The sequence below is a fragment of the Astatotilapia calliptera genome, chromosome 15 (assembly GCF_900246225.1).
Source record: "Astatotilapia calliptera chromosome 15, fAstCal1.2, whole genome shotgun sequence".
NCBI classification, from domain to species: Eukaryota; Metazoa; Chordata; class Actinopteri; order Cichliformes; family Cichlidae; genus Astatotilapia; species Astatotilapia calliptera.
Window position 1 is genome coordinate 11756245 of NC_039316.1, and position 22116 is coordinate 11778360.

The following is a 22116-nucleotide window of genomic DNA, read 5'->3' on the forward strand; positions in this document are numbered from 1 at the left end:
AAAGAACAGATTCGTTTCCAAGAGCAGACTGTGGAAAAGTTCCTTATTTTATATTCCGTACAGTGCCCTGCAGTTTCTTTTCAGCACCTATCACAAGTGCTCATCTCCCGAGGAATTGTTGGCGGTGTTATGGAATCACCTTGTATCTCCCTGCTGTCCTTAGTGCCTGTGTGTATGTGTGTGCATGTATATATGTATCTGTGTGCCTATATGTGTACATTCTGGGTTTGCAGGGGGTTATGTGCACGTACAGGCTTGCATCAAGAATACTTGATTTTAAAGGAAATGTGGCGAAGGCCTTATGTAGGTCAGCGAGAAAGGGAAGCTGTAAATACACTAATCCTGCACTAAAAAAACAAACTGTCTTTTTTTCTATAAATAGACATTAGTTCTACCTGTGTGTTTGCTTGTTAGTGTTGCCAATTATTTTGATATAAAATTCAGATTTACTGAGTTGCGCTTTTCCACATTTTCACTTTCCTGTCAAACAACACAGCATGCGTATCACATTAGTCCCCACCATCTGCTGAAAACATATACTGTACATCTGCATAACTCACATCAAGTCATAGCTTCATGTAAGCTCAAGAGAAGAAACCGACTTGCTGTTCGTTAGTGGTTTTATTCGTTTTAGTATTTTGGTTCATTAGTCAAACAATGTCATGCTTTCATAAGCACTGAAAAGAAAAGAAAGTTAAAGCAGAAAAACTTCCTCCTGTACCACTGAAAACATTTGCGTACATATTTAACACTAAATCTTCATTTTTAGCTGCTTTTGTGTCGTTCACATCACCATGGCCGTTTCAGTGAAACAAGATCATCTTTAATTTAGCAACACCTGTGCTTTTGCAACGCCGCTAAGTGAAGATGTCTGCGAAGGGGGCCCATTACAAATTCCTCCCGATATTACGCCCAGTAAAAAATGAATTATTAAACAAAAGAAATAGCAGAGGAAAATTAAAGTGATATGAAAAGGAACTTCTTTTCTCCCCACAATTCTAAGCGTGGTGGACTCAATCGGGGCTCAGTTGTTACATGGGCATCCAAAGCGAACTTTGTAGTCACTGCACTTGCCAGTAGTCTGGTCCTTATTGCGGCAAACAAATCCGTCAGTTGGATTGTACCTGAAAAAAAATGAGCACAAAGTAAGCTACAAATATGCTTAATGTTCTTATTTTATTATTATGACGATAATAATCTAAAACAGGAACTTGTGTTTATTGTACAAAGACATACATATCTAGTTAGTAGGTCTAATTTGCCCACCATAAAATAATTAAAGTGCACAGAGTAAAGCAGAGTAAACATGTATGGTTAAATCTACCTTCTATTCTCCAGCACTATACTCCACAGTCAACAAGACTGGTAAAGTAATATGTAAATGTCAGTTCATTTCCACTGTTTAATGAGGCATTTTGGTTAAACCATACTTACTTTTGTTGTTGCAGTTGTCTTTTTTTTAATGATAAAAACAGATGACCTGGTTTCGCAATAGTGCTGTTGGCAGGTCCAATAAAAATGAATTTTACTCTTCAAAATGTCTTGTGTAATTTGTTTTTTTATAAGTGTAAATGTGAAATGTCTCAAACATCCAATTTAAATAAGATAAAATAATCACATGTAAATCATTTCCTGTCATGTATTACTTTTTCTTTCTCATAACACACATATTGTTCTAGTCAAACCCAGTAATACAAGAATGAATTTTGACATTATTTTGAAATCCCTCAGGAAAAATGATCACCCTTACAAATATAACTGAATTCCCATTCGTTGTTTAAGAAATATCTTCAGGCAGAACATACCTAAAATTTGGAAACTTGAGGCAAGAGGCGTTGTTGCTGAACACTGTGTTTGATCATTGGGTTGTTTGTACTACACGTGAAGCTTTTATTGTTTTCTTAGGAGGCAGCTTACATGTAAAAGGTCTCCCCTGTGTAGATGGCTGGGGTCATTGTGTCAGTGGTAACAGCGTCCACATACAGAGGGTTGTCACAAATTTTTTTTTGTTTCTTCAGTTCACTTAAAACCTCCCAGTCTCCTGTTGTACCAGGATCATCGCGATTAAACCAGCTGGTCCAACACACTGCAGTGAGTAAATACAGACAAAGCATGCCTGTTAGAAAACTACAGAACCAAAGCAACATTTTAAATGACTGTCTATTCTTTATGCAATAAAAAAAGCAAGAAATCAGTTTGCATTAGGAGCTTAATATTCCACATGCAGAATGTAGTGATACCTCCTCTTTCACAAAACGGGGGATAGCAGCTGAAGCGAACACGATAATCGTTGCACTTCTTATTGTTGATCTGGTCTTTGTTTCTGCAGATAAATCCTGAAGTTATGTCATTTCTAAAAAAGAAAAAAGAAAAGAAGGAGACCAGCATGACACTGACTAAGAGCAGCCTAATAGCTGTAACCACTTAAGTGTATTTGCATTTTTTAGACATGTTAATGCATGGTTAAAGGCATGGCAATCAAACTCTGTCAGCCCATCTGTCTGTCTGTTGATTTGTCACCACTGTGGTACAGGCTGCAGTATCTCCAAAACACTGGATGGATTGCTGTGGCATATGGTTCATGTCACACTTTGGTGAATCCTCAAACTGTGTCCAACTTAAACAGTGAAGATGCAAATGCTGCCAATTCCATAGAATATATCACTCACACACACTTTTTCACATATTTTTTCTTGTACTGTTCTTACTTGTAAATCACGTCCCCTGCTGCAGCCACAGTGAGCCCAGATAGAGTCTTGGCTTCGATAGCTGCTGGTCTAGGGCAGATCTTTCCAGGGTTCTCTTTGCGGAGCCTGCAAAGAGTTTCCCAGTCTCCAGATGCAGAAGGGTCGTCTCTATCGAACCATTCTGTCCAGCATCCTGGAAAAGGGTCAAATTCAGATAATTTAGCAACTTTGAAAGCTTTTCTGTAAATGTTTTCATTTGACTAAGACAAATTGTGAATGTTAAAAAAGATGGCTGTGATGTACAGTGGTGTGAAAAAGTATTAGGTTTCAGATCATCAAAGAAACTTAAATATTAGACAAAGATAACATAAGTAAACACAAAATGCCGTTTCTAAATGAAGGTGTTTATGATTTAAGGGAAATAAATCCAAACCTACATGGCTCTGTGTGAAAACGTGATTGCCCCCTAAACCTAATAACTGGTTGGGCCAACCCTTAGCAGCAAAAACTGGAATCAATAGTAGAGGGATTTTGGACCAATCATCTTTGCATAATTGTTGCAATTTTGCCACATTGTAGGGTTTTCAAGCATGAAACAGCTTTTTAAGGTCATACCACAGCATCTCCTTCGGATTCAGGTCCGGACTTTGATTAGGCCGCTCCAAAGTCTTCATTTTGTTTTTCTTAAGCTGTCATCAATGTGCTCTTAGAGTAATTTTGGTCACTCTTGGGAAGCTTTACCGTTGTTCCTGGCTGCTACTTTGGTTCACTGGAGTCCCAAAGCCTTACTTTCTCCTTTAATCACTGAAATCCTCATTTAAAAACTGAATTTCATATTAACTTTGGTTATCTTTGTCTAATATTAACAATTGTTTGATGATCTGAAATATGTAAGTGTGAAAAACATGCAAAACACCAGGAAATCAGGGGGGCAAACACTTTTTCACACTGTAACTGCAAATGAGAAAATAAAATGTGATCTCCTTACGAATGTTGGTGGGATAGTAGCAGGGCTTTACTGAAATGCAGAAAATGAAAAAACAGCAGAAAGTGAGACTTTAAAAATTGCACAAACTGATCAATTAAAATGCATTGATTGTTTTTCAAATACAATGAATTCGATACTTTAGTTGGTGAGAAAATGAGAGTTAATACTGTGTGATTACCAAAAAAAAAGAGGAAAGTCCTATTTTATCAGGAAACTGATAAAAAGGATAAAATAGCTACTCCTGTGTGACAAATGAAACATTAAATTTTCCACCTTAGGAACTTAGAAACTTCACTTCACTTTGGGTTATATTAAAGTGAAGGGTCCTCTTTTGTTCCTTAAAATCAGACAGACAGTCAGTAGGTTGCTTTCTGGTAAATATAAATGCTATAATGTTATTTTATTTGTGATGGTGTACAGTGCTAATGGCTTTGTGTACCTGCCAAAGTTATTTAATGAAATGTATTTAATTAAATTAAATACACCTTAAAAGATAAGATAAGATAAGATAAGATAAGACAAGATAAGATAAGATAAGATAAGATAAGATAAGATAAGATAAGATAAGATAAGATAAGATAAGATAAGATAAGATAAGACAAGATAAGATAAGATAAGATAAGAAAAAATCTGAATTTCCACTGTCACATCAACACATTTAACTCATATTCCAGTAAACAGTTTAATGTGCATTTAGCAACCAAGCTTTAGCAACCAATTAAAAAATGTAGAATATAGATGTAAATGTATAGAATAATACATCATCATTTTGGGGGCATTGTTTGACATCACAATATAAGCAAATATTTCTCTCATTTCAAAGTATGCCACTGACTACACGTTGGGTGTGACACATAGTGAAGGGTCTTACCATTTTCATCCTTTTCTTCCTTTGAACTAGATTCACTGGAGTCCTGCTGTTTCCTTTCTAGTAAACAGAAGAAGAATAACAGTCCTTACAGTTTATGGAGTTCCAAGACGTTACAAAGTTCTTCCACCGTGATTAAAATACACCACACTGTATGTGATACTGATACACAGTGTTGAAGGCTCTTACCGTCCTTTTCTTCCTTTGAACTAGATTCACTGGAGTCCTGCAATTTGCTTCCTATTAAGTGGAATAATGTTGTACTTTGTTACAGTGTACAATTCTTGTCAAATTTGAATAATTTTACAAGAAGATGCAAAGCTCTTCAACAGAGACTGAAGATGTACACATTTTACATGGTGTTAATCAAGTTACAATGAAGGATCTCACCATTTTTATCTTTTTGTTTCTTAGAACTGGAGCCACTTGACTTTTCTAGTTAAAATGAATAAAAAGATCTTTTGTGATTGTGTACAGTTCTGGGAGTTTACAAAATTGTCAAAATTTAATACATTTACAAGAAGCTGAAAAGTCCTTCAGCACATTTTATGTGCATACACGTTTGTGACATAAATCAAGTTGTAATGAAGGATCTGACCTTTTTTATCCTTTTGGTCCTTAGGACTGGAGTCAGTGGAGTTTTCTAGTAAATATAGTAAGAAAATGATGTCTGTTGTGATTGTGCACAGTGATTGTGCAAAATTGTCAAAAATGAGTAACTTTTACTAAACTCTTCTGCAGTGATTGAAATGATACACACTGTACTGGCATTAATCAAATTCTCATTAAGGATCTACCTTTTTTATCCTTTTGATCCTTAGGACTGGTTTGAGGGGAGTTTTCTAGTAAATATAATCAAAAAATGATGTCTGTTGTGATTGTGCACAGTTATGATGGCACAGCTGTCAAAACTGAATAACTTTACAAAATGCTACGAAGCTCTTCTGCAGTGATTGAAATAATATGATTTTATGTGACACTAATCATATTACAATGAAGGATCTACCATTTTTAATCCTATGGAGCCTTAGGACTAGATCCACTGGGAGCCTGCTGGTGGCTTCCTAGTAAGAAGAATAATGTTGTGATGTTGTACAGTTCTACCAGTGACTGAAATAATACACACTGTATTGACATTAATGAAATTTTTATGAAGGATCTCAATATTTCTATTTTTACAGTTCTGCCAATTTAGGTAATTTTCAAAAATGAGCAACTTTACACGAAGATACAAAGCTTTTCAGCACCGACTGAAAATATCCATATTTTATGTGACATTCATTAGGTTGTAATGAAGGATCGCACCATTTTTATCCTTTTGGTCTTTAGGACTGGAGTCCGTGGAGTTTTCTAGTAAATATAATCAAAAAATGATGTCTGTTGTGATTGTGCACAGTTATGATGGCACAGCTGTCAAAACTGAATAACTTTACAAAATGCTACAAAGCTCTTCTGCAGTGATTGAAATAATACGCATTTTATGTGACATTAATCATATTGCAATACCTTTTTTATCCTTTGGGTCCTTAGGACTGGAGCCACTGGGAGCCTGCTGGTCGCTTCCTACTAAGAAGAATAATGTTGTGATTTTGACTGAAATAATACACAATGTATTGACATTAATGAAATTGTTATGAAAGATCGAACTATTTCTATTGTTTTTTGTGACTGTATACAGTTCTGCCAGTTGACATAATTGCCAAAAAACAACTTTACAAGAAGATACAAAGCTCTTCAGAAGAAAATATAAACCTTTTATGTACACACATAAAACTAATTACAACATTATTCAAGTTGTAATGAAGGATCTCACAATTTTTATCCTTTGGGTTCTTAGAACTGGAGCCACTGGAAGCCTGATTTTCACTTCCTAGTAAGAAGAATAATGTTGTATTTTTGCAATTGCCAACACTTTTGAGATATTATAGTCTTGTCAGAAACTATTAACTTTAGAAGTAGATACAAAGTTCTTCATCTGAGACTGAAATAACATACATTGTATGTAACATTAATCAACTTGTGATGAAGGATGTTACTATTTTAAGATTGTCAAATCTGAATATACAATTAACATGTTACAATGTTTTTCTACATTAGCTAAGATACAGGACATTGGTCATGAAATGTAGCATCCTACTGGGAAGGGTCTTACCATTTTTATCTTTTTGTTTTTCAGAGCTGGGCGCACTGTCCACCTTGTATGTGTTTTCTGGTAAACACAATCATAACATTTTGTTTTGCTAATAATGCTTTAATTGCATATTTTTTGATTAAATGCACTGCTTATAAATTGCAGAATTGTTCAAATTTAATAGTTATTGAGAACAACCCACCAAAAAGTAATGCCAGTAATGGCAACAACCAACTGCAAGAAAAAATAGAAAAAATAATTATGTTGGAATCACATAAAACTGCATTCTGCTTATACATATTGTCTTGAATGTATAAAATCAATTCTGATAATGTTGGGAAATTCTGTAAAATGTAACTGAAACCGGAATACAATGATTTGCAAATTTCATAAACTGACACTTTATTCTCAGTAGAACATTAAAAACATTTAAACTGAGTCATTTTGCTATTTCATGAAATATATCAGTGTGGTGGTGGCGTGGTCCCTGGCTCAGCTGCAAGGGAGGAGTGGTGCAGTGAGCTCAAGGGGGCGGCACCGGGAGGCAGGTGAGCCACAGGCGATTGTCTGATGACGGTGTCTCTTTTCCGTGTCTCTATAGTGAAGGCAGAGTCGAGCGGGGAGGAGGAGAGAGCTAGACTGAAACGGACTGCCTTCTTTGTGTGCATAACTCTCAATAAAAAACAATAACAGTGTGCAGAACCATCGTTTCTGGCGTGTACTTCTACAGTCAGATAATTTTAAATCTCCCACATCTGGAAAAGCACCATCAGTGCTGAAAGCTGTGAACAGGTTTTAGAGCAACATGTGCTCCCATCCATATTATGTTTCTTTTGGTCAAGGCCTTACATATTTCAAATCAAATCAAATCAAATCAAATCACTTTTATTGTCACATCACATGTGCAGGCACACTGGCACAGCACATGCGAGTGAAATTCTTGTGTGCGAGCCCCACAAGCAACAGAGATGTGCAAACACAACAACACAAACGAGCAAAATACAAGAATGGCCAACCTGAAACTAATAAATATATGTACAATATATAATAGTGTATGCATTTCTGGATGTGTATACTAAATATTTTCCTACGTGTGTGTGTGTGTGTGTGTGTATACACATTTTTACAAATTAAATAGTAAAAAAATAAAATAAAATAATAATAATAATAATAATAATAAAATATATAAAATATACAGAGTTGAATATGTGCAAAACAAGTGGCATTTATATACAGTGTGGAGTGCATAATGTTGAAGTTCCAGTAGTGAAGCTGAGGTGTCTATGACGTGTTCAGCAGTCTGATGGCCTGATGGAAAAAGCTGTCTCTCAGTCTGCTGGTACGGGACCGGATGCTGCAGAACCTCCTTCCTGATGGAAGCAGTCTGAACAGTTTATGGCTGGGGTGACTGGAGTCCTTGATGATCCTTGATGATCCTCAGGCAGCGCTTCCTGTAGATGTCTTGGAGGGAGGGAAGCTCACCTCCAATTATCCGTTCAGAGCACCGCACTACTCGCTGGAGAGCTTTGCAGTTGTAGGCGGTGCTGTTGCCATACCAGGTGGTGATGCATCCAGTGAGGATGCTCTCAATGGCACAGCGATAGAAGGTCCTGAGGATGCGGGGGCTCATGCCGAATCTTTTCAGTCTCCTGAGAAAGAAGAGGCGCTGCTGCGCCTTCTTCACTGTTTTGTTTGTGTGTACTGACCACGTAAGATCCTCAGCCAGATGTACGCCAAGGAACCGGAAGCTGCTCACTCTCTACACAGCAGCGCCGTTGATGGTGATGGGGGTGTTGATGGTGATGACAAGACAATATTAAAGTTGAAGTGTATAGATGCTGAACTTGTTTCCCTGCAGGCCAGAACTTTTACTATTTGATACTATTTTAAATCAGCCACTAATAAGTTTAAACTTATTTCACGTATTTTATATTGTGAATAAAATGTTAGTTTGCAAAATTTGCAAATCATATCATTCTGTTTTTATTTAGATTTTATGCAGAATCCCAACATTTTCGGAATTGAGCTTGTAATGTGAAAACATGTGTATTACAGAACAGAAGGAAATTCAATTTTAATTGAACTTAAAATGTATTTAAAGTTATACATTACCAGTTGCATCATGATTGTAGAGGAACCTTAAAACAAAATGACAATGAGATCAATATTTTAGTTTTTAATACAGTGATGTGAAAAAGTGTTTGCCCCCTTCCTGATTTTCCAGTCTTTTGCATAGTTTTCACACTTACATGTTTGGGACTCCAGTGAACCAAAGTGAGAGCCATTATACACCAATGGAGTAAATCTGGAACAGTGGTGAAGCTTTCCAGGCTTGACTGGCTTACCAAAGTTACTCCAAGAGCACATCAACAACTCATCCAAGAGTTCATAAAATAACCCAGAAAACATTAAAGAACCTCAGGATTCACATGTCTCAGTTAAGATCAGACTTCATGATCCAACAATAAGAAAAGGAATGAGCAAAAATGGGAGATTTCTAGGAGAAAACCTCTGCTGACCAAAAATGACTCAAAGGCTCATCTCACAATTGCCAAAAACATCTCCCCAAGACATCTGGTAAAACATTCTTTTATGCAGACGAGATAGAAGTTGAACTTTTTGGAAGGTTTGAGTCCTGTTACATCTGGCATAAAAACTAACAGCGTTGCAGACAAGGAACATCATACCAACAGTAAAATATGGTCATGGTAGTGTGTTGGCCTGGGGCTGTTTTGCTTCCTCGGGACCTGGAAGACTTGGTGCGGTAAATGGAATCAAGAATTCTGCTGTCTACCAAAACATCCCGAAGGAGAATGTCCAGTCCAGTTTTTGACCTCAAGCTGAAGCGCACTTGGTTTTTACAGCAGGGCAATGTTCCAAAACACACCAGCAAGTCCACCTCTGAATGACTTAAGAAAAACCAAATGAAGACTTACTCAGTGACCTAGTCAAGGTCCTGACCTGAATCCCATGGATATGCTGTGGCATGACCATAAAAAGGTGTTTCATGCTTGTAAACCCTCCAATGTGGCTGGATTACAAAAATTATGCAAAAATGAATGGACAGGGGACAAACAATTTTTCACACCACTGTATATCGATTGAAGTTAGCTGTATTAAAAACATAATGCCACATCAAAATGCTACTAAATTATAGTACTACGTATATTAAATGTATTTTTTGCAAGGTTTCTTAAGTATTGTTTTAAATATAAGTACCAAGAAGCATCACGCTCAAAACCAAACAAATTTAAAAGAGAAAATCCTTTACCCTGCCAAACCAGAAGAGACCCAGGACAGGGGTTCTCAGTCGTCAGTTTGTTTGTATGAAGTACTGTTTGGCTAAATGAGCAACCTTTCTGACAGCTTCTCCTCTTATATACGGCCCACAATCAGGAACATATCTAGTTACCTGTAGGGGGTAAAGAAAACCACTTACTGCAATTACGTCATCCAGAACACACCCAAGGAAACTAATTCTCAAATGTAATTTGAGAATATTTGCCAATAGTTATTTCACTTATTTCCTCATTCCATAAATCCCAATAGAAGGAAATTAGAATATATTGGTTAGAGGTCAACAGCTTCACCATTCTTCTCATAGTCATGTTAAAACAAATTTTGCTGCTGTTTCATGTAGACAAATTCAAGGGGGTTTAAGCATCGTATATTGTAAAAAAACAAAGTAACGTAGGCTCAAATTCACATAACCTAAGTGCCATTGATTAATAATTAACTGTTTGCTATCCTCCATTATAGATAGAACGTTTTATTTACCTTCTTGTCCTTTAGAGAAGGTTGTGTGGCATCTTAAACTGCACAGCTGCACTGAATCCCATAATCCAGACAGAAATTTGGCTCACTCTTACAGTTAAAGGCAGCTGTCATGCTATCTTTGCAAATATAAAAGGATGATTCAGGTGCAAGTGGCTGATAGGAATTTGTGCATAGCACCTGTACCCTAAGTCAGAAGCAGTAATAGTGTTATTTTGGATACAGTTTCACTGTTGTGGGTATTTAAGGTTGGTAATCTTTCTCAGGAACTGTGTGGGAACATTAAGTTTTATTCTAAATGAGGTTAAACTAAACTGTTTTGGAAAGCTCTCCCATGTACTCCAAGTGCATTCCCCAGATTTACGTCAAACTAGCCTAGCTCTTTATGAAATTATACTGAGCAAGCCAACAAAGTTGAACAATTTGAGAGATATTAAGGACAATCTAACTTTCATTTTTTCATACAAAACTAGCTGTGGCTAAAGTTGCAGATCTAAAAGCAATTCAACAAGTTAAAAGATTTGATGGTGAAAGAATCCACATAGGCTGAAGGAAATGCGTACGAAAAGATTTTATTTAGATTTGTGGCAAGCGACACATTATGCGCTATTAATATGAAATATTGTTAATGCAGAACTCTCTTGCTTAAAAAATGAAAATAAAAGTTGCAGAAAAAGGAACACACATGATATTTTCATCATGTCACAAATCATTAAGTTCTTCTACAAGATAATTATTAAGATGGATGTTCTTCACATTTATGTGATAATCTCTAAGTTGATGAACAAAATTTAAAAGATAGTTTTTGTGTAAATAGTATTCTCTGAAATAGCTGAAAGGCAGTGCATGAAGACATAAGTCACTTTTAAGGAAATGGGAACAATTTCTAAAAAACAACAACAACAAAAGAAAGATTTTAAATCTATTAATATGTGACACATCTATGAAGAGCAACAAACTTGTTTACCTTACCTGTTTTATTTTCTAGCCATGTTTGTTTGTTGCACTTAAGGACCAGAGTATGACTGGCCTTTTTTCAGTATTCACCCTCTGCAGTGGCTGTGTGTACGCTAATTAAATGCCTTTTGAGAAGAATATCTACCTCCCACTGTTCAATAGCAGCTGGGGATGGTTTCTGTCTATTCATACATCAGCATTACACTTTGTCATCTGAAGGGGCTGGTGCAATATTTTACACTAAATTGTGCTTTGGACTGGATGCCAAAGTACAAATGACAGCATGGTGTACACTCATTCATCATCCCCCCCACCCCCATCAAACATGCACATACCACCCTCTCTATCTCTCTACCCCCCAAACTCCTTGTCTCCATGGTGTCTCCATGCTCCTCTAATGAAGGAGGGTTTGTGTTGACCATCAGCCCCATTTGCCCATTTACATATTTGACTTTCACCACCATGTGGGAAGTAATGTGGTGATGATGTGACGCACTGAGCAACACATCTCGAGGATAAATGATTGATGAGGGTATACTTCGGTAGTCTGCATTTATTTGCTTAATAAAAACATTTTATTTTGACAACTCAAGCCAGATGACGGAGGTAGCTGTGATTAAATCGGGGGGAAACCCCAATTTTGGTTTCATGTCACGTTGCCTATCAGGGTGTGTTATCTTATATTTTGCTTTCACTGGGCCATCTGACCTCTCGCAGAAAAGTTCCAGGAAACTGTGTAAAATTTCAGTTTGCAAACAACACAGACTTGATTCTTAAGCCGTCACTTGATCGCAGAGAGTCAGCTGAACACCTGTCATGTAAATGTAAAATTGAAAATAAGGTATTTATATGTATTCATTATTTAAGAACCACTTAAACCACCACTTACTCCTTAGAAGCGTATAGGCCCTGAGCACATTTGACAAATTTATTCATTGCATCCTATCTGAATGAAGCTAAAGCACAAAGGCCTCACACCTTTGTATCTATATAAATATTACTGAGAATCTCAGCTCCTTCAGTGCAAAATGCATTAGTACAGTCATCTGTAGTGGCTCGATGCTGTGATGCAATGTTCACACTGACACAGTGCATAAAGTGTAACTGCTGTATGCCTGTTTTTTAATGAAACAGATGGTCAAAGGGGCCATGAAGTGACATATAAATGTAACTATAACAAAGGAAATTAGTCCTGCTATTGGCAGGAGCTTTTGCTGCTCCCAGCTCCTCCCTAATGCTACACATCTTTGGTTGATATAGGAATATCTGTTAATTTAAAATCTTGCAATTCTGAGATACAAGCAGAAAGTGAGAGAGGGAGAGAGAGAATGTTTTCCTGTATACACATTATATCCTTTGGGATTATCTTTGCCTTCTATATCTAGCAGTTAATATCTCCTGCAAGAGAAAGTGGCCTGAGGATAATTATGTAAAGTAGAGGTAAGAAGATGAAAATGTGCTAAGGGTTTAATTATCACTGGGAATGAACTTCACATCGCATGAAGGCAGGGAAGACACAGCACTTATGAAATGCAGATTTTGGTAATATTCCTTTCGAATGCAGCTCCCAGTGACTGCGACACTTTCAGGTCACACGAAATGTTGGGCTACTGATATCTTGCTGGTTATTTGTTGGTGCTGCTTATTAGTGAGTGCAAGGAAGAAGCAGGAAAGAAACAGGATAATGGTGCAGACTATTATCACAAATTGCATCAATCCTTTTCCAATCTGTAGAATGTAGAATGTAGTTTTTGGAACCTTTGCACGGTATTGGTAAAATATGCTACTGTGTCTCCTGCATGTCAGTTAGTGCTGCAGTAAATATGTATTACACGTACTGCCCATACTCTGCTGGGTTATTTTACGGTTGAAGTCATTAATTCTAACAGAATTTAAGAGATAAGAAAAGACGTTGTTTTCAAGGATGAGCAGTGAGTGAAAAGTTTTGGGGCTCATTTATATTTTTCTCAGGCCTTCAAAAATCCTTTCAGACCTTCCACTGACCCGCTATTTAATACATGCTGTAAAAACACTTACACACTTACACTGCCCGAACACACGCACGCACGCACACACACACACACACACACACACATGTGCATACACACAAACCTTGTATTGCTCTTAAGTGTGCCTCTGTGTGAAGTGTGTCTGTCAGCGGGGCTCTTACACGTCATCATTCATCTTGCTTCCTGACAACCATTCAATCAAACACTGGCCTCCAGGATTGAGCCAAAACCCTTTTCCACAGGGACGGCTGTTACTATGGTAACTGTGGAGGTGTGCGACCCACCAGCAAGCCAGAGAATGCAGTGTTGTTTTGTTTGGGTTTGTTTTTCGCTGAGAAAACACCAACTTTGTGTTTGTGTATCTGTCTCCTCCTGTTTCCTTCTCTCTTGCTTTTTCCCATGTGGGAGAAGCACATACCTCCCCGCTCTTAGTTACAGCCCTGAAGCTTGTGGGTAATTGTGATATGCCATAGGTGTCAGGATACTTGGATTTCCCCATCAGTTGTCAGCCTGGAAAATCTGAAACTAGTTTTCCTTCACAACACTGGTACAGCATCATGTCAAGATGGAGCTAGGCAGCACGGTAATGACATTTTAGAGATAATAAATTCATGCTACATTTCGTATTAAGTTTGCACCTGGCTTAATATGAGAGTGCCTGCGATTCTCAAGAAGGTTATTAGAAGGTAGCTTAAGGTTGAATTAGTCACTATGTTTATGACTAATTTAAACAGAAAAGGCGGCACCAGTTTCTATATCAGTTTTTGCTACCTGGCTTAAATTTTTAGTTTAATTAGGTTAGTTTATGTTGTGTTTTTCACAGGTTACAGACTTATCATTTGAGTACCATTAATGTTTATACTAAATCAATCAGCCACAATATTAAAAACACTCACAGGTGAAGTGAGAAACATTAATCATCTAATTATAAAACAGTGTTCTGGAAACACTGACTCCAGGCAAATTTGCAGAGGTTTTGACATGCACAGTTTTACCCATTTGCAAACCACGTGGTCCTCCATCCCAATGGTGTTCCCCCACTGGCAGCATCCTTCCCTGTCAGGACAATGTGCCCCACCAGACTGCTCAAGAATGGGTTGACGAACACAAAAAAAGAGCTCAAAGCTATGACTTGGCCTCCAAACACTTTGCATCCAAATCCAGCTGAGCATCTTGGTGATGTGTCACTACAAACCCCATGCACAGAGGCCCCACCCAAGTACCCTGAGGACCAAAAGTAACCAGACACCACAGAGTATGTGCATGTCCTGTTTCCAGGCTGCAACAGAGTTATTTTTGCAGCATGCCCACACATAATGAGGCAGGTGGTTTCAACAATGTGGCTAATTTCCTTGTAGGTATGCCATAGGCTGAAATATCTTGCGACATGTCAGCCTATGTGTTACCTAACTAAGATTGGTATCCAAGAATCTCATAAAATAAAATAAATAACATTAAAATAATTCATTGTTAAAGTTGCAAGCTGTTGCTTAATATACTTCTTGGGTTTTAAAGCCATTTCAACATATATATCGTTTCAGTCTGCATTTTGTGCTTTGTGATTGATTGAGTGTCTAAAGAATTTATGCCAACTCTGAATCTCTGCTACCCCACAGCAGAAATCATACAGAATGTCTTACATGGAGCCGATTTTGCTATTTTCACTTGACATCCTCTTTTGTCTCTGTGTAATTAAAGAGAGGGTTAGAGCACAAGCAGTGACAGTAAGTCTGCAGAGATGGCTACTGTTCTAATTGGAACCACATGTCTCCATTCTTTTCTTTAAAAAATCCACTAGTCCCCTATTCTTTTAAACCAGCTGGGATTTAACTAACCTGCTGCAAAATGAGTGTTTGTCGAAAGCTTTTGGTTGCATAAGTTTCACAGGTGCTGAACAGCAAATAACACTCCTGAGAATTAGGAGTTATTCACTTTAGGGATATGTCTGAAATTATGATTAATCACCTTGGAAGAAGAGACTTGTAGTACACAGGTTGCGCCTCACACCGAACTCACAAACGGTGAACAACAAATGTGGAACAGCATATGGTCATGGCTCGGATGGATGCTGGTTCATCACAATGTGGTGTTTCATGTAAAAGCTGGGCTGGTGTAGCTGATAAAATATTAACTAGGGAGAATATTTATGCATGTGTTTTCGTTTAAACCCGACAGGCTTCTGTTGTCAAGGAAGTGCTATGAGCTGATTCATTACACTGGAGTATCATGTTTACTCAGCTTGGCTCTGTATTATTTCTCATTCACAGCCCCTATGGTGCCTATGCTTGTTCATGTTGAACGCTGTTACAGTCAACTGCCAATCTGTACTCTGTTGTGCAAAGCCTGCCTGCTGACAAATGACCTGGAGTAGAGGTCCAAGGAGAGTCCTGTCAGAGCCAGTCAGCACTGTGCTGCTGCATCAATCTGAGTAAAGGCAGGCTGGGCTACTGGAGGGTAGTGTCACAAAGAAACATAACTATGGTTTGTAGTGAACTGCTTGCACAAACAACCTGTGGGATTTGTTTGTTTCTGACAGTCTCCCAACCCTCCAGGTGTCTCTGAAGGATTTGCAAAAAAACTGTCTAAAACATAAGCTGATAAACTGGGAAGAAGGGATGCGGCATCACCATGCAGCAGAAAGCCATATGTGCAATGACCGTGACAGCTCGCGAAACTCTGGCTTCATTATAAGCTATGTGTAAGGTATCTGCTTTAGGGAAAAGCAGTGTGCAATTGAAAATCCATCCACAATGCCTTGATATAGAGTTTTACTGGCTAATTATTCACTTTAAAACTGCTGAGTCTGGTTATGATTCACAGGGAGAGAAGGCGAAGAGGGAGAGCGAGCAAATGGAGACCTCATGCTAGACATAAGGCATCTGAAGAATAATACCATAACATGAATGTGAGCTGAATTCTTCACTGGTTGATTTCAGTCTGGGGAGTAATAGAAAAAGAACATAACATTATGAGCTTGGGTACAGAAACAGGAGGTTCTGCAGCCATGACAAAGCACAGCTTTCAGTGGCAGTTGTTGTTGTTTACCAAAATAGCAATAAATGAAACAGTATATTTTCCAGACCTATTCGTAGTCTGGTACCAAATTATAGCATTTATTCATACAAAAAATGCAACAGTGGTGGATATGAAAAAAGGTGAGTAGAGCCCAAAAGCAAAGCTAAAAAAGAATGAATGTTGTGCATGTACCAGGTGAACAAACATAGAATATCCATAGCTCCATATCTGATTTAAGTTCCTACTCCATATGTGTCCTTAAGCAAGACACTGTATCCAGGTAAGGTGGAGTCTAAATCTGAAAGTCACACAGAAATGACTATCTCATCTGATAATCAAGAGCCTGTCAGTGACTAGGAAGTTGCAAGAAAACTTCGGGGACGCGTCTGAGCTCTGTGGGGAAGAAAATAGGACAGGTGGCTGGGACATCCTGCAGCAAAGATTCACATTTATATCTATGATGTTCTGGGTTCATTTTTTTTTTTACCCTAATGTTACTTCTCCGCAAACAAATCATTGCAAAGATCCCAGAGTAGTGGTTCAAATTTCAGTTTTGGTGCAACAATCTTAGGTAGTCTGTGTGCTGAAAGTTCCTCCTTTGTGCAGAACTGTTGCTATACTGGTAGGGAAAAGCACATACGCCTTTAGCAATATCACCATTGGTGTTTTATAATAGGAACAAGACAGAAGAATTGCCAAATTCATAACCCCATCCCAGCTCTCCTTCAAACAAAATTACACAGGGACACATGCATATAAACACTAACGTGCACACTTGAGTGCGCCTCTTGGCTTGCGTTGCAACTCTGATAGAAAGATGTCTCACTCCAGGGGTGCAGTATTGCATTGTCAGAGGTGTGTGACAGATATTAATGTCATGGAAGAACATGATGGATGAATTTCCTTTATGATGTTGCTTTCTATCTCCGGCTCTGTCTCCCAGAGCCTGGTATGCTGCAGACAGCTATTTAATGAGCTCTGGAAGCATCCATATCCGCTGACAGTCCTTTCTTAGCGGCCTCGTTGCCTAAAAACGGTCAGATGGGTCCTGAGTCCTAGGGGATCGAGGGAAGTCTGTGACAGAACACCCGGGCGCTTTTTAGTCAATAGCTGGAAACATGGCTTAAATGAGGGAAGCTCTTTGAGATATGAATGAAAATATAATTGTGGCAGTTCAATATGTTAATGCAGTAGACGATGCAGAAGAAAAGCATTCAGAATATGTTATTTTAAGCTCAGCTTATCCCAACTTTTGTTCGATGAGAAGAGGGTGTATCCCAGACAGGTCGCTGGGGAGGATCGTCATGCTTGTCTTAATTCCTGTCATTCAATCTTGCCTTCTTTTTTTGTTAACAGTAATAGTAGTCATGCAGTATTGGTTATGTATAGTTTCTTGTAAGTTTTTCTCTGAAGGCCAAAGTTAATACACACAATTTGTTCTTTTTTGTTGCATGCCAAAAGCAGTCAATTAAATTAACTGTGAATGGGAGAGTATAAATTCAAATTAAGTCACGTAGCAATCAGTAGCTGAGCATTTCCTGTTTATTCTAATGAGTTACCATTTATCTTTCAAATGCTAAAGACTGAATAAAGACTACATGACATAACATGGAATATTATACACAGATTAACTGAGGACACAGAGAAGCAAAGAGAGAAAGATGAAAGGAGGACGTGAGGGAAAGAAGCAAATGAAAGTGAGAACTCATAAAAAGTGAAAATGTTATTTGAGCTGTATAAACAAACAACTAATGTCTGTGCATTATTGCACTGGGTGCAACTCTTTATTCACTCTGTATCTCAGAGAGCAACAATTTTATGACTCATGTTTACGCCTCTGCAGTTTTACGGTAAAACTAAACTGACACCTAGTGGAGGAAATGGCTTTCACCTACTGATAGTACTGCTTTTACCTTAAGGTTTTTTTATTGATCCCAGTAGAGTAGTTCTGCTATTGTTTGCCATCCTCAAGGGTGATCAGTGGTCAGGATTAATCACAGAGCAGCCTCTTTGCAGCTAACAAGCTTCTAGTGGAAAGATAAATGAGCACAGCTCAGTGATGTAAACACTGAGACAATAAAACACAGGCCCAGGAATCCAGATTAAATTCAAAAATCCCTTTACACATACTATACAAATTGATACTGGAACTTATTTTTTAATTTAAAAGGTCTAAGTATGTGTTTAGAAATGATTGAAATGTGTCTTGTGAAGAATCCAAGCAGAATACAATAACTAGTTGTCTTTAGTTTTAAAAGTTCCAGAACACTAGAGTCCCCTCCCGATGACACCAAAGGGACTTCTGACGCCTCCCAGGATCAAACCCAGGGTCTTTCGCTTTGGTGATTATGTTAACCACTACATTATGGAGCCACTCTAGAATTCTGTGACCTTCCCAAATTTATGTGGGTGTCCCAAATGAATATGGGAGAGCTAGAAACAATAAAAACAGACTGACAAAAAGATAAAACAGATGTTATTTATTTATTTAGGCCAGCTCCTTTCTGTGTGGAGTTTGCATGTTCTCCCTATGTTCTATGGGTTTTTTCAGGCTACTCTGGCTTCCTGCCTCAGCCTCAAAACATGCATGGGGTAATAATTGATTCTAAATTGGCCCTAGGTGTGAATGTCAGTGTGGATGACTGCCCTGCGATGGACTGGTAGTCTGTCCAAGGTGAACACCACCTTTTACCTTTTGGCGGCTGGGGTAGGCTCCATATGTCTGGATCCTGTCTATTTAATGAGCCACTTATTGATCCATTGATTCATTTCATTTACCTTTATATAACCAACAGATAGTGAGATCTGAGTGAGATTTTAAATGTATTTTGCAGAAGTGTCCTAGCCAGGAGCAGCATTTTAAGCACCAGTGGTAACAGAACTACACACATATAATGATTTACACACAATAAGCACACATATAAATAATGATATGGTTAGCTCTGTTGCCTTGCTGGAAGAAGGCCCTGGGTTCTGGGTCTCCACTGGCCTGTGTGGGTGGAAGTACTCCAGCTTACCTCCCACAGTCCAAAATTATGCATATCAGGTTAACCGATGATTCTAAATTATCCGTAGGTGTGTTGCTTTCTGTGACATTGCTTTCTGTGTCACTGTGTTAGCCCTGTCATATACTGCAGACCTATCCATGGCATACCCTGTTTCACTATCTATGACAGCTGGGATTGGCTGCAGCACCCCCCATTGGGAATTGGAGAAAATTTATAGATATACATAAAATCACATAGAATGAAGCAAAGCAAGCTATGACAACTTCAGGAGTAAAGAAATTAAATGCCTAAAACCAAACAGAGACATTTATATTTTAACATCTTTTACAACTTGCCTATATTGTCAAAGCAACTCCTTGAGATTTAATTTGGGTTTTTTGTTTGTTTGTTTTGTTTGGTTTTTGCTCTGGACTCAAAGTGGAGGGATGAGTTCATTAAAATGTCCTTTTTCCCAATTCAGCCTGGCTTATATAGTTTCCCACCCTGCAAAAAATATGTCTTATTTTATCAGTTTTTGATAAATGTTGTTTAAGCTTTGTAGCCCTGGTAGGGTCGGTCAACTACGCACAGATTTTCTTCAGTCAGTAGGCGATTCTTTACATTTCTGTCTAAATACTTTTCTTAAATCCTTCTGTCTGCCTGCATGTTTTCATTGTGCTCAATCTGCCGGCAGCTAGTAAAAAAATGATGAATAATATGTAACACAAGGGGGCACTACAGTCCTATGGATAATCTTGTTAATAGTCCACACTGTCCATGCTGCTGAACATAAACAAAGGAGTATATCTGTAAAGGTATTGCAAGGGAAGTTCTGTAAATATGCTAACTGTAATATGTATATTTATTTTCTTCTTTTTTTCAAAATTAAAGCATATGGACCGATTTCTCTAAATCTACCTACATCTAAGAATGTAGTCAGCACTTTCAATGGAGCTGGACTGAATGACCAGACATTATGAATTCTGTACCCAGCCTGAGGACAGTCCCATGCTCACTAAAGGTTAGTGAAGCTTACAACTATTTCCTTTCTACAGAATATTAACACCTGCATATCTGTCCAACACAGGCCTCTCTCTCTCTCTCTCTCTCTCTTCAGCAGGTTGAATGAGCCACTTCCTGTGGACGCCCTCTTTCTCACCTTCTGTTTTATTGTTCATCTTAGATGTGTGACAGCATGCTGACACATGATTGGGAGAGCAGTGCCTGCTGTGCTGTCTCCTCCAGGAAGTAGGTATTTCTGCTCAGTTCCTGTCTCCTTCACTGACCCCACAGTCAAACATGTACATATTTACTGGCAGAAGAGTGACAGGAGAGACATTTTAAATTCAGATAGAGGCTGGACTTAATGGGTGCATTGGAGGGACAGTGATGTCTGTTGATTTGAGTTTGATGGTACCGGGAAAGCACAAAGAGAGTGGAGATTATAAGGGGAGAGTAGGAGCAATGCACAACTGGCAAAGAGGCATCACTGAAGGAGAAGCGTTAGGCTGTGATAAACTACAGTCTGAACCTAGTGATGGGCAACAGATTTCAGATCCACGTGTGTAACAGTGGAAATGCAAGTTTGGTTTGTACGGTCGTACAATTATTACACGCTGAGTTTAGCATTAACTCTCAATTATTAATCTGAGCGACCAATGACAGCCCATAAATCAAGAGTCAAATCTTTATTTATCACTGAACCACATCTCTTTTTCTCTTCAGAACCAAAAGTGGGTCCATCCTCTTGTTTGTCATCCAAGGAGGAAAGGAAAGGGCCCAGGCGCTGGAGGCAGGAGGGTAAATATTTGTTTTGTGGTCTCTCCGTTCAGCTCCAGACCTCTGTGTGCCTCTTAAGAAAACTTTCGCCCGCACGGGAGCAACCAAAGCAAACAATCCCTCATCACGCCGTCTGGCTCGCTATGGACCCTTGTGTGTTTGTTTGTTCAGACAGCCGCCATGACAGACGGAGGAACACTGCGAAGGAAGAAAACTAAGGAATGAGCGAGAGAGAGAAACAAGAATCTGAGAGGAGGGGAAGGAGGAGGTCATGCTTTTTCATGAGCTGCAGGACGGATGGAGGTTTACATCACAGATGGTGTGCTTGTCCTGTTCCCAAAAGCTTTACTCTCCACAGAGATGGGTCAAACAGTATTTAAAAATAATTCTAAGCATATGTTGTAACCTGCCTACATTAAAAAAAAAAAGACTACACGAAATACCTACATCACTAAGAAGTTTATAACATTATTATAAGGGTCCTTATGTGGAACATTTACCTTCAAATTGCTCAGGTTTAAAAAAAATATGTTTTGGAAATAGTAACATCTATTAAATTTCAGCGCTTAATTTAATAGGTGCTGAGTTTTAACTTAATTGACATATTTCATTCTGAAGCGTTTCAGGAGAATATTTTGGTAAAAATGAACTTAAGGCAGCTATCCATCTGTTTCTGTGTGTTTGCATCTTAAACCATTTGCGTGTGTGTGCGTGCGTGTGTGTGTGTGTGTGTGTGTGTGTGTGTGTGTGTGTGTGTGTGTGTGTGTGTGTGTGTGTGTGTGTGTGTGTGTGTGAGAGAGAGAGAGACACTCCCCTCCTCTCCCCTCAGCTCAAGCCCATTCTGTTGTGTGTGTGGGGAGCAAGGGGTTTGAAGGAGCAGATCAGAGGATGCTGTAGAGGCTCACTGAGCACTGGGGTGAG

General features: G+C 38.5%; 1 protein-coding gene and 1 long non-coding RNA gene across 2 annotated transcripts; one reads left to right on the forward strand and one right to left on the reverse strand.

Moving 5' to 3' along the window:
- Positions 1-1024: 1024 nt before the first annotated feature.
- Positions 1025-11836, reverse strand: LOC113037548 (cartilage intermediate layer protein 2). The gene is made up of 5 exons (XM_026194776.1): positions 11761-11836; positions 2709-2880; positions 2241-2353; positions 1918-2086; positions 1025-1124 (listed from the first exon to the last, which is right to left on the reverse strand). The coding sequence occupies exons 1-5, from the start codon at positions 11834-11836 to the stop codon at positions 1025-1027; spliced, it is 630 nt and encodes a 209-aa protein (XP_026050561.1).
- An 8765-nt stretch (positions 11837-20601) lies between these two features.
- On the forward strand, positions 20602-21603 carry LOC113037192 (uncharacterized). The gene is made up of 3 exons (XR_003274600.1): positions 20602-20664; positions 21142-21216; positions 21367-21603. It is a non-coding gene; the product is annotated as an uncharacterized LOC113037192 (long non-coding RNA).
- The last annotated feature ends 513 nt before the right edge of the window (positions 21604-22116 follow it).